At 45.6% G+C, this 13,602-nt stretch overlaps 1 protein-coding gene across 1 annotated transcript; it reads right to left on the bottom strand.

Annotated features, from left to right (window-relative positions):
* Positions 1-206: 206 nt before the first annotated feature.
* LOC311514562 (olfactory receptor 52J3-like) lies at positions 207-1,205 on the bottom strand (the record flags this gene model as incomplete). Its single annotated transcript, XM_084617131.1, has 1 exon — positions 207-1,205. One exon carries the CDS (start codon positions 1,203-1,205, stop codon positions 207-209), a length of 999 nt encoding a protein of 332 aa, XP_084473257.1.
* Between the last annotated feature and the right edge of the window lie 12,397 nt (positions 1,206-13,602).

Here is a 13,602-nt window from a genome sequence, read left to right as displayed (position 1 = left end):
GAAAGATGGCATCCCGATGGGTTAAGGAGTTGAACACAGAGCAATTCCCCTGTTTATCACATTGACACAGCACAGTAAGAGCAGGAAAGGATTTAATATATTTTTGACCGTCTAAGAAGTGACTCGGGGAAGAGGGCCCAGCACCATGTTACCAGCCAGCTCCACAAAGAGCTTTTTCTGAGATCCAGAGCACCAGCAGAAAACATTTAAATCCCCTTATGAGTAAAGAGATGGAGAAACCTGTCCTGAATCTCTTTGGTCCTCACCCCGTAGATGATGGGGTTCAGCATGGGGGGCACCAGGAGGTACACATTGGCCATGAGAATATGGAAATGAAGGGGCACATTATGCCCAAACCGGTGTGTGAGTAAGGAGAAGAGAACCGGGATGTAAAAGACTAAAATGACACCGAGGTGGGAGCTGCAGGTCCCCAAAGTCTTGATCCGAGCGTCCTTTGTGGGGAGGCTGAAGATGGCCCTGAGGATCTGGATATAGGACATGGCGATAAAAAACACATCCACACTGGTCACAAAGAATACCAGAAAGAGTCCGTAGTAACTGCTGATGCGGATGTTTGCGCATGCCAGTTTCACCATGACCATGTGCTCGCAGTACGAGTGAGGGATGATGTTGGTTCTGCAATATGGCCACTGCCTCGCCAGGAGGAGAAAGGGCAGTACAAGCATGCCTCCACGCAGCACCACGGCTAGGCCGATCTTTGCCACCACAGAGTTTCTCAGGATGGTGAAATGTCTCAGGGGATGACAGATGGCCACGTAGCGATCAAAAGCCATGGCCACAAAGATCCCAGACTCCATCACTGAGAAGCAGTGAATGAAGTACAGCTGGGTGAGGCAGGCACTGAAATTGATCTCCCTGGAATTCAGCCAGAAGATGCTCAGCATTTTGGGCAGGATGGACGTAGACAAGACCAGGTCGGTGACAGCCAGCATGCAGAGGAAATAGTACATGGGCCCATGGAGTCTCGGCTCCCTCTTCACTGTTAGCAGGATTGTGAAGTTCCCCAAGATGGCTATGGTGTACACAGTGCAGAAAGGAATGGAGAGCCAGACATGGGCTGCCTCCAGACCAGGAATGCCCAGTAGGATGAAGGTGGAGGGGTTGGTGAAGTGAGTTGTGTTGGAAGCTGACATGGAGTAGGGGAGAAAGTGTCCAACTCTGAGGCAGAATGGTGTCTCCTGCATATACTGGACAATCACTGGAATTTCTGTATGTGCCCAGGATCTCGGATGATTGTCGCAGTAAATATTCCTGGATGGAGAGACAAAGAAACAGGTGTATGATAGAGGAGAGGAAAATTAAAAAAATGGAGCTGATTAGATTCAAATGGTCAAACAGAGAACTATTCCCAACCAGTAATAACTGTAGATACTTAGTGTTTCACAAGAGCTAGTTCCTCAAAGCTAAGGCAAAATATCGGAAAAAATTAGACAGAAAACTTGGGAGAGAAAATTGGAATTCTATAAGAAGCATTTATTAGATAGCTAGAAAGTCACAATTCCATAGTCAAAGAAGTGGACAGCTTTGTATAAACACCTGGTTCAGTGACAAAGCAAAGACATTTTTTTGCAGGGGTGGAGGGAAGAAGAGAAATATATAACACATGGAAAAAAGAGAAATAAATATTAAATAATACAAAATTGAAGTTGTGAATATTGGTCATGGACATTGAAGACATGAGGGAAAAATCCATGTGTGGCAGGTCTCAGGATCACAAAGGAGGTTGTTCAGTATATTAAAAACCAAAGAAATACTCAAAAAGGCTTAGGCCAATTCCTAGAGGAGAAAGAAAACATGTAATGTTGCAAAAAAGGTAGATTTCTTCAGTAAATATATTTGTTCTACATTTGGAAAGAAGCAGTATGAGGGACTCATATCACATGAGGTGAGAAAATACTTTCCAGTCCATTAGCAGTCAAGGAGGGAGTATAAGAGCATCTATAGTAGAACCTTAGAGATACGAACACCAGGGTTACGAACTGACCGATCCATCACAAATCTCATTCGGAACCAGAAATAAATGATCAGGCAGCAGCAGAGTAAAAAAAGAGAGACAAATAAAGGGCAGTTCTGTGTTAAACATCAAAAAGAAAGGGAAAGTTTTAAAAAAAGATTTGACAAGATTAGGAAGTAATGGAAAAGCTGGTCTGGGATTGGTTAAAATAGTCTCAGAATGTAATTAATGCCAAAAAACAACAGAGTTGATTAACACGTTTATCCCTTAATAAGAGTAGCGGTTTGGTTGATCAAAGGGGCCACTCAATTGCATAAAGTTTGATTTCTCTAAAGCATTTGATTTACTAGGCGACAACATTCAGATAAAAAATGAACAGTATAATATCAGTAGAGCGTATGTAAAATGGACTAAAAACTGCCTAACTGACAGATCTCGGAAAGCTGTTGTCAAAGGGCCACGATCAGTGGAGGGGCAGGGGGCGTTTCTAATGAGGTTGGGCAGAGATCATTTCTAGGCCCGATGCTATTCAATATTTTCATCAATTACCTGGAAGCAAATAGGAAATCATTGCAGATCAAATTTGTGGACAACCCAAAGATTGGCAGAGTGGTTACAATGAGGTGGCCAGGGCAGGCATATGGGTTGATCTGGAGCCTTTGGTGAGCTGGGTTCATGCATATAAAATGTTCTAATACAGTCAAATGCAAAGTTATCCTCTCCGATCAGGGTACGCAGGCCGACCCACAGACTAAGGCATTGTATTATGGAACGCAGGGCTTCTGAAAGGAATTTAGGGGTCATTGTGGACACCCAACTCACCGTGAGGTGCTAGTGTGATGCCAGGCAGGAAGATAGATGGGTTGTGGCTCTATCCCTTCTGGCTGACACAAGCCTCAAAGGCCAGAGGACCCAGTGAGGGGTTGGGCGGGCACTGGTGTTGTGGGGGAATTGGGAGTGTACAGGCACTGTAAATAAAGAAACACGGATGAAGCACCTGCAAGAAGGTTCTGAGACCCTTTCTTTTGCCTGTTCAAGCACAGGGCGCAGGGACAAGGGGGAAGAAACCTGGGTTGCCCTGTGACAGGAAGCCATAAAAAAGGATGGAGAAAAATTATTCTCTTTTTCCACTGAAAGGAGGACAAGAGTCAATGGGTTCAGTTACAGCATAGCAGATTTCAATGAAATCTCCGGAAAAACTTCCTAACAGGAAGAACAGGAGGAAAATGGAACGGATGACTCAGGAAGCTGTGGAAGGTGCTTCGCTAGAGCTTTTCCAAAGGAGGCTCGATGCCCATCTGTCTCGAATGGTTTATACAGAACACATCTTTCATCTTTGCAGGGGTTTAAACTACCTGAGCCTTGAGGTATCTTCTAACCCTTTGGCTCTATGATTCAATGATGGAAAATTCTATCACAGAGCAGGCCTCAGTTAAACACAAGTCATGGGGCTCAATACAGGGGTAACTAGCTGAAATTTAATGGCCTGTGTTGTGCAGGAGGTTGGATGGGATAATTGAATAGTCCCTTCTGGCCTTAAACCCTATGAATCCATCGATAAAGGAAGTAGATCAGGGATTTATATTTGCTATGTCTCATAAAACACAGACAAGGGAACACTGAATTACATTCAAAAGTCTGAACTATAAAACTGATAAGAAAATTGTTTACATAATACATATTTGCCCAGTGGAACTCCTTGCCATAGACATTATTGGAGCAAAGAGCTTAGTTGAATGGGATTCAAAAATGGATTGGCCCTTATAGGTAACTCTGATGGCCCCACCGTAAGTTAAGGTTGTCTGGCACCTTAACGAAGAAGACTTCATTTTCAGTTGCTTACAAGTTTGCCAAACTTTCACCATTTGGTCTAAAATTTCCCTCAATGGGTGTCTGCTTCCAGCTGATTTTTTTTTTTAAAGTTTCCGACCTAACCATTCAGCTGACTACTCAAATGAAGCTAGGAGAGACGATGTCTTGCCCACGTTGAAAAATTCTTTTACTTTGTCTAGTGAGGAGCCCTAGTACCTCCATACTTTTCAGCACATAAAAGTCAGGTAACCGTCATCCTGTTAACTACCAGAGCCCTGAAATCCAAGGGGAGGAGGTGACAGGGTCAGTGCATTAACACACAGTTGGCTCCTGAGATCTTTCCTCTCCTCTTAGTCAAAGGGGAGTTTTGCTTCAGTGGGGCCTGAGCAAAAATACAGGCCAGAGCCTTACAACTTGGCCTTGTAGTGTACATCTACTAATGCCTGTGATCCTGAAGGATACTCTGTGCCCACCGAAATACAGCCACCTCTGGAATAGAGGACATCAGCCAGCCTGGGGGGCGGGGAAACAGCAGTGAGGGACATTTTGGCCCATGAGAGTGGAGCAAACTCATCAGCTCTGGCAAGGGACCTGGGATATTCAATGGTGTGCAGAGGGGAAAGGACCGCAAACTTACTGTCTATTGCACCATGCACACGTTTCCCTGGGTTTATTGAGAAGGGAGCTCCTCAGCAAGAGATGGGTACCTGTGAATGCTGAGACAGAAGTGTCTTCCCTCAGGTAGCCGTGTCCTACACCTCTCTCACCCCAGCATCTGCAGGTGCAACCCAAGATGAGAGCCGAATTGGGGATGTGCACTGTTTATAACAAAGCTCTGTGGAATCCCATGGGAGTTTGCTCAGCCTCTAGTGGAGAAGCATGCAAACAGGCTCGAGACCAGAGAGATTCAAGCTAATCTCTCTCTTTCCATGTCTCTGCTTCTGTGCTCTTTATCTATCTTTAGCAGTAAACAGTAATTGAGGGACCTTCCCAAAGGGACATGAGAACTCTTAGACTCTGTGCTGAGTCAGAGAGGAATTGCCTGCTCTGTGTATTTGTGTATATTTAAAAATTCTAGTTCTTTAGTAGGGATAATGCCTAGGTCTCCAGAGGATCTGAAAGCCTGTAAATACACAGGACGTATGGGTAGGTAATAGAAAAACAGATCTGGAGAAAGATGACTTACCGGAGACACTAGCAGTTTTTTTCAGGTACATGGGGCTGTCGCAAAGTAATCAGGGATATGCAATTCTCGTCATTAACTATCGCCATACTATGCAGCACCTTTCACTGAAGGATCTTCAAAATACCTAGAAAATGAAAGTCACTATGATCATGTCCCCATTATACAGATAGGTAAACTGGGGTAAAAAGAGATGTGACTTGGCCAAGGTCACACAGAGAACAACAGATGGAATCCAGGATCCTGACTTCCTTGCCATGACCAGGGTTTCTCCATCAGTAACTGAGCGCATGAAAAGAAGGAAATGAACTCACGCTCTAGCTTGGCCTGTTCTTTGGGCAGAAGTTACGGATTTCCCTCGGGATGCAACTTGAAACTGGGGTACCACCGAATCCTCTGGCATACTAATCTGGGCTCCTTCTCTTGCTGTAGGTCTCTGACAAGTGGCAAGCCTCACCAGGCCTTGCATTTACACAAACAGGGATACACCAGCTGCACTTATAGGAATGCTTTCACCACTCATGAACCAACAATAGAGAGACTCCAGACAATTCCTCCCATCTCCCCAGCCTAGCACCCCAGAGCTTTCTCATCTTGCCCTGGTCTGAAGCTTGAACCATGTAATTTTATTACCCAGTCTGCCCCTCCCTCAATGAGCGGAGGACAATGAATAAGCCCATATTCCTGAGCCTATGCTATTTTGCATTTCACACATTCAAGTGTTGCAAACATTGTAGTGATCTACAGGCATTCTTGCAAAGTTCAGTATACCATTTAACACTTTGTAGATCAGCCTATTGATATCAAAAGTCAGCAAATGTGCCTTCTCTGGGTCGCTAGGAAACCTCTCTTTGTATCTGTCATAAATATAAAGGGAAGGGTAACCACCTTTCTGTATACAGTGCTATAAAATCCCTCCTGGCCAGAGGCAACATCCTGTTACCTGGAAAGGGTTAAGAAGCTCAGCTAACCTGGCTGGATCAACCCAAAGGACGAATAAGGGGGCAAGATACTTTCAAATCTTAGGTGCGGAGAAGGATTGAGATGGGGGTGCTTCAATTTCCCCTTCCACATAGCAGACCATTTTTATTATGGTTTCCGTACTGTGAGAAGATTTGAGCCTGTTTACATGTGCTAGCTGAGAAGCAGTATCCCCATAAGGTTTCTTGTTTACTACTCCTACCATGTCCAGATGCTTTCCCCCCTTATCATGCACATTATACCTTTTCATAGATGTTACCACCAGTATCAAATTCTTCGTTATAAGGTTTATTGTTAGCAACAAACTTTGCATCATGAGATTGAACACTAACACAAAATCTTTTTGTCAGAGGTACACTTTTCGGAGACTTCTTATTTTGTCACACCTTCTGCTTCAACAGTTTGTTTCTTCAAAATCCACTGTGACTTTCAACTCCTCTCTGAACCTTGACATGTGTTTAGTAAGTTGTTTTCCTTTCCCCTCAGTGTCCCTGTCAGAAGGGTTGTCTAATTTCTGAGTGAACAAATCCAAACACATTTGCTCCACTCCTTCTCTGAGATCCCACCCCTCTCACTCCATCTGACCTCCCTCAGTCACTAGGTCTCCCCCTCCCTCCCTCCCTCTCTCATTTTAACTGGGCTGGGAGGGCTGGAGAGGGTCCCTTTTCAAACAGGTGTTCAGCTGAAAACTGGAGACCTTGTAACCCTGCCTGTCAGTAGGGATCTCAGTCAAAGGTCATCTTTCGGGTCATGGTATACTGGGATCTGGTGGGTTAGGATGTAAAGGGAATTTAAGTGTTGGCTAGCCCTCTGTGGAGCTGCTTCCCAAACCCAGGTTTATACATCCAAAAAAACCCATGCAAAAAAATCCACCCTTTGGGCTTTTCCTGTGATCCCCACTCTAAGCACTGGGACTCCCCACCCCGTTCATAAAGGGTGGGGATCTGTGCTGTCTGGGCTAAGTGGTGTGTCTTGTGCCAGCAGCTCTTTCAAAAATGCTTTCTGTGTCTTACCAGCCCAAGGAATTTCCTTCTCCCCTGTGTCAGGTGGGTCATTAGCATTTTCACAAACAACCATTTCTAAAGTGAGAGCCACACCCTGTCTTAAAGAGACACAGTTAGTTTTCACAAGCACATCAGGAACCAATTTCTGAATAATCAGGACCTAGATTGAGGTGCCTTCCGTCACCCCTCTCTATCCCCAGGAGGTCCGTTGTGTGACTGCTCCCTTGGGAAGTCAGTTACACAGTTTCCTCTCAAAACCTGAGTCATGGGTTAAGCGCGTGAGTGCACAAATGCTTAACCAGCCATTCTGTCCTGGCCATCCTCCCCCATGTGACGAGTAAGAAAATAATTCCTGTTCTCCCACTATTCCGCCCCCAGTTTCCTACTTTGGGCCCCCCTCTAAGACACAGACCCCAATGCTCTCTAGGGTGGGATCTATCCCCTGCTTAGCCATAACTGCCTCAGATCCAACAGCATGGACAGTTGTCTCCCTGACAGGCGCTACACACTTCTCCCTCTGTGGGGTGGTGTTACCTCCTGCTGAGTGTTAAGGGAAATCTCACCCACCTCTGTAGGGGTTTCTATGATTCCATCACCCTTCCCTGGGATCCCCTCCAGAACAAAGCTTCCTAAGCTCCCTAGCATTGGGTTTGTCCCCTGTTTAGCGGCAACCTGGACATTTGGGAATAGACTCTCCTCCTTCCCTGAGGAGATGTTGCCTTCAGCTGCAGGGCAGGAGCTGATCTCAGCCACCCCCACCCATGGAAGCATTCAGCTTCCCACTGCTGCAAAGGAATAAAGAAGACTTACTCCCATTTCCTCAGCAGTTGCTAGGACTTTCCCGTTTCTCTCTGGGGTCCCAGCAGAATGCTCCTTCTTCCTGCAGGTGGATATTTTAACAGCCTTAGTTAAACAGATGAAATAATAGAATCATAGAATCATAGAATATCAGGGTTGGAAGGGACCCCTGAAGGTCATCTAGTCCAACCCCCTGCTCAAAGCAGGACCAATTCCCAGTTAAATCATCCCAGCCAGGGCTTTGTCAAGCCTGACCTTAAAAACCTCTAAGGAAGGAGATTCTACCACCTCCCTAGGTAACACATTCCAGTGTTTCACCACCCTCTTAGTGAAAAAGTTTTTCCTAATATCCAATCTAAACCTCCCCCACTGCAACTTGAGACCATTACTCCTCGTTCTGTCATCTGCTACCATTGAGAACAGTCTAGAGCCATCCTCTTTGGAACCCCCTTTCAGGTAGTTGAAAGCAGCTATCAAATCCCCCCTCATTCTTCTCTTCTGCAGGCTAAACAATCCCAGCTCCCTCAGCCTCTCCTCATAACTCATGTGTTCCAGTCCCCTAATCATTTTTGTTGCCCTTCGCTGGACTCTCTCCAATTTATCCACATCCTTCTTGAAGTGTGGGGCCCAAAACTGGACACAGTACTCCAGATGAGGCCTCACCAATGTCGAATAGAGGGGAACGATCACGTCCCTCGATCTGCTCGCTATGCCCCTACTTATACATCCCAAAATGCCAAAATCATTTCCAATTAGCATATCAGCAGGGTTATTATCTCCTACGCACACTGATTATACAGCTTCCAAACCCTCAGTTTCTATGCACATTTTAGCCAAAGGCACAAGGATTTGTTAACAGCCTAAGAACATAAGAACACTAATATTGTAGTAATAAAGTCTCTGCCATCTGTCCTGTCAGTATGTCACCCTTTTGAACTATACTCTACGTAAGCACAGGCATTTCTACCCCTGTATCTTCCCACCCAACGTGTTCCATGCCATTAGTCCTGATGAACTTGATGTTTTTCATGCCTGGGAGTGCAGAGGCTAATTTTACAATCCCAGTATGATATGTGACAGGAACCTGAGGGGCATCTGTGCTCAGGGTCACAGCATTTGCATGGGCTACCTGCTGCTGGCTTTTGCCCAGCACAGGGCATTTATTCCTCAGGTGATCAGTGGAATTACACTGACAGCACCTTCTGAATTCTTCTGTTTTTACTAGAAATTTGGGTCGGGGATTAGAGAAATGAGGTAAAATGGACCCCTACGTCCCACCAGGCTTAAACCCCTCTGTTTCTGGTTTATTCAAAATAGATGCTTGTGTCTCTCAAAATCAGTAGCTAGGTCACTCATCTCATCCATAGTTTTCACCTTTTTGTCCAATAGTCACTGTTTTACATCATCTTCACATATGTTTAAGAAATGCTCTTAAGCAACAAGGTCAAACTTTCATTGTTTAGATATATTCTGCATTGTTCATACCAGCACCATACTGAGGATTCCACTCTGTATGTTTCAGGGACAATTTGAAATTATTTCAACAGCATTTCTTTGACTTTGCAATAAACTACAGCATCCTCAGATGTCATTTTATTGAGTATATAGAATCACAGAATCAAAGAACTGGAAGGGACCTTGAGAGGTCTTCAAGTCCAGTCCCCTGCACTCATGGCAGGACCAGCAACATTTAGACCACCCCTGACAGCTGTTTGTCTAACTTATGCAGAGCTGTACCAGTTAACTTTGCAACTGAAGTGGGCATCATCTGGTCATCAGGAGTCTTATGAATCACACAGAGCCTCTCAAAGGTAGTGAAGTATTCATCAATATCATCTCCCTCCTTGTATGCAGAACACAACTGTTCCCAGATGATCCCTCTGGCACACAAGCCTGTTCCCCCTTCCCACTGTAAGGTAGTGACAAGGAGAAGACCCCTCCATGTACTGCACTTACACAAACATTCACAGGCAGGGACACACCCAGCTGAGTTACATGAATACTTTCACCAGCCACTCATCAACTAAGAGGAAAGAGTCTCCAGCCAGTTCCCCACAGCTCCCCAGCCTAGGACCCCAGAGCTATACCATCTTGTCTTGGTCAGAATCCCGACCAGTGTTAGTTTATTACTCAGTCTTCCCCTCCCTGAATGTGGAGAGGACAATGTACCAGCCCCTGTTGCTTAGCAAATTTCCCTTTATGCCATGTGGAGGGAATTTCATTTTTCGAAGCAAAAGTCTCCAGCACAGTCAGTGGAAAAGTGCAGGCACAAAATGGAATCCAGGGTCACATGAGCTAGTCACATAACTTTGTATGTGTCAATGAGTCATAGCAGGGGCCATAACCCACATTCTTGTTAGAATGTCCACAGGAAAGTCCATCAGGTGGGGATGAGCTTTCTCCATGGCCTATTGTGATTATGGATTTGCCATGAAGTTGAATAGTCCATTCACAAAGTGCTGGATAGACTGTATGTAAAGTACCCTGTGGGAGTTACCACAGGAGCAAACACATTTGAAATACAGTTACATAGTCAATATTCATAACTTCAGATCCAAAGAAGAGTCATATATGCATAGGATAATCATATTCAGAAAACCATAACTTTTCTATAGACACCTCACATGATATATTTTGGACTAGATTTGTTGCAATTATATAACAGTGGTGCATACGGGGGTGCCAGGGTGTTTTGTTTTTGGGTACAGCATCTTACAGCAATACATCTATCAAATTAAAGCTCTCTGAAATCTAATTTTGTATTTTTATATAAGACATGCATCCATGTCCTGAAAAAGACTGCATTATAGCCTGTACCATAGGAGAGAAGCAAACAGAGGTAGGAAGAAAAGAAAATGAAAGAGTGTTTTCCCCTTTACCCAACACATGTGCAATATGTGACCCCCTGAAAATGTCCCTCTCACTTTACTTGTTCAGCAAGTATCACCTGCATTTTCTGTTTGGCAGACCTCAGCCTCACACACATTATTGGATCAACAGAAATTTTGCCACAGTAACTGGGGAGCCATTCGTACTGACAGTCATCATCAGCATCGTCATGGCTAATCCCAAATGAATGTAGGCTCCTTGCAAACCGTGGACTGTCTGGATCTGTCTCCCGGAAGGTGATGAAGCAGGTTTGGCTGTATATTCACACAGTGACAGTCTGGTTGTGCCTCTGAAGCTTTCAGCACCCACGTGAGCTGCCAAAACTACCACCATTTATGGGAGTAGTTCTGGGTTCAATATATACTCAATACTGATCTTGTGCTGCCCCTTGATATGAAGCAGGTATTGGAGACTATGAGCATTGATGACCTTAGCCCAGATTTCTTCAGCCTCCCTCAGCCCCAAATTTTGCTTTCATCCACTGGAGCTTTGGCATCCATTGTTCTATAGATCTGCGGTTTTGTAGTAAGGCTGCGGTCCTGACATCCCCACAAAGGCCATGAAAGGAACAGGGCAGTAGTTCATAGAATCATAGAATCATAGAATATCAGGGTTGGAAGGGACCCCTGAAGGTCATCTAGTCCAAACCCCTGCTCGAAGCAGGACCAATTTCCAGTTAAATCATCCCGGCCAGGGCTTTGTCAAGCCTGACCTTAAAAACCTCTAAGGAAGGAGATTCTACCACCTCCCTAGGTAACGCATTCCAGTGTTTCACCACCCTCTTAGTGAAAAAGTTTTTCCTAATATCCAATCTAAACCTCCCCCACTGCAACTTGAGACCATTACTCCTCGTTCTGTCATCTGCTACCATTGAGAACAGTCTAGAGCCATCCTCTTTGGAACCCCCTTTCAGGTAGTTGAAAGCAGCTATCAAATCCCCCCTCATTCTTCTCTTCTGCAGGCTAAACAATCCCAGCTCCCTCAGCCTCTCCTCATAACTCATGTGTTCCAGTCCCCTAATCATTTTTGTTGCCCTTCGCTGGACTCTTCCCAATTTATCCACATCCTTCTTGAAGTGTGGGGCCCAAAACTGGACACAGTACTCCAGATGAGGCCTCACCAATGTCGAATAGAGAGGAACGATCACGTCCCTCGATCTGCTCGCTATGCCCCTACTTATACATCCCAAAATGCCATTGGCCTTCTTGGCAACAAGGGCACACTGCTGACTCATATTCAGCTTCTCGTCCACTGTCACCCCTAGGTCCTTTTCCGCAGAACTGCTGCCTAGCCATACGTTCCCTAGTCTGTAGCGGTGCATTGGGTTCTTCCGTCCTAAGTGCAGGACCCTGCACTTATCCTTATTGAACCTCATCAGATTTCTTTTGGCCCAATCCTCCAATTTGTCTAGGTCCTTCTGTATCCTATCCCTCCCCTCCAGCGTATCTACCACTCCTCCCAGTTTAGTATCATCCGCAAATTTGCTGAGAGTGCAATCCACACCATCCTCCAGATCATTTAGGAAGATATTGAACAAAACCAGCCCCAGAACCGACCCTTGGGGTACTCCACTTGATACCGGCTTCCAACTAGACATGGAGCCATTGATCACTACCCGTTGAGCCCGACAATCTAGCCAGCTTTCTACCCACCTTATAGTGCATTCATCCAGCCCATACTTCCTTAACTTGCTGACAAGAATACTGTGGGAGACCGTGTCAAAAGCTTTGCTAAAGTCAAGAAACAATACATCCACTGCTTTCCCTTCATCCACAGAACCAGTAATCTCATCATAAAAGGTGATTAGATTAGTCAGGCATGACCTTCCCTTGGTGAATCCATGCTGGCTGTTCCTGATCACTTTCCTCTCATGCAAGTGCTTCAGGATTGATTCTTTGAGGACCTGCTCCATGATTTTTCCAGGGACTGAGGTGAGGCTGACTGGCCTGTAGTTCCCAGGATCCTCCTTCTTCCCTTTTTTAAAGATTGGCACTACATTAGCCTTTTTCCAGTCATCCGGGACTTCCCCGGTTTGCCACGAGTTTTCAAAGATAATGGCCAATGGCTCTGCAATCACAGCCGCCAATTCCTTCAGCACTCTCGGATGCAACTCGTCCGGCCCCATGGACTTGTGCACGTCCAGCTTTTCTAAATAGTCCCTAACCACCTCTATCTCCACAGAGGGCTGGCCATCTCTTCCCCATTTTGTGATGCCCAGCGCAGCAGTCTGGGAGCTGACCTTGTTAGTGAAGACAGAGGCAAAAAAAGCATTGAGTACATTAGCTTTTTCCACATCCTCTGTCACTAGGTTGCCTCCCTCATTCAGTAAGGGGCCCACACATTCCTTGGCTTTCTTCTTGTTGCCAACATACCTGAAGAAACCCTTCTTGTTACTCTTGACATCTCTGGCTAGCTGCAGCTCCAGGTGCGATTTGGCCCTCCTGATATCATTCCTACATGCCCGAGCAATATTTTTATACTCTTCCCTGGTCATATGTCCAACCTTACACTTCTTGTAAGCTTCTTTTTTATGTTTAAGATCCGCTAGGATTTCACTATTAAGCCAAGCTCTACGAGCACCCACATCTTTCGAGCAGCCTCCACCCCTGTCTATGAAGCTTCTCCTTGCCTAGCAATCCCTCCAGTGATGGCAGAAGGGTTCTGTTTATAAGGAGGTTGGATGAGATGACCTTCTGAGCTCCCTTCCAACCCTGATATTCTATGATTCTATGAAGGAAGGAGGGGCGAGTACATGGAAAAGTCCACCAGGGTCGCCGGCAATGGCAGGACATGTATTGTCCTGGTTCTTGGGGGTCCCAGGTGCACCTCCATGATGGGGCAGGGAGACAATCCCTCTGCACATCCCCCATCAGAGGTAACACCAGGCCTCCTCCGAGAAGTAATGCACCAGGTAGTGGACCCCTTGTAGGCACCAGTCGGACTCCTCCAGCGCCACTCCA

The sequence above is a fragment of the Lepidochelys olivacea genome, assembly GCF_965140295.1.
Source record: "Lepidochelys olivacea isolate rLepOli2 genome assembly, chromosome: 1".
Taxonomy (NCBI): domain Eukaryota; kingdom Metazoa; phylum Chordata; order Testudines; family Cheloniidae; genus Lepidochelys; species Lepidochelys olivacea.
This window is presented reverse-complemented; position numbering and strand designations above follow the sequence as displayed.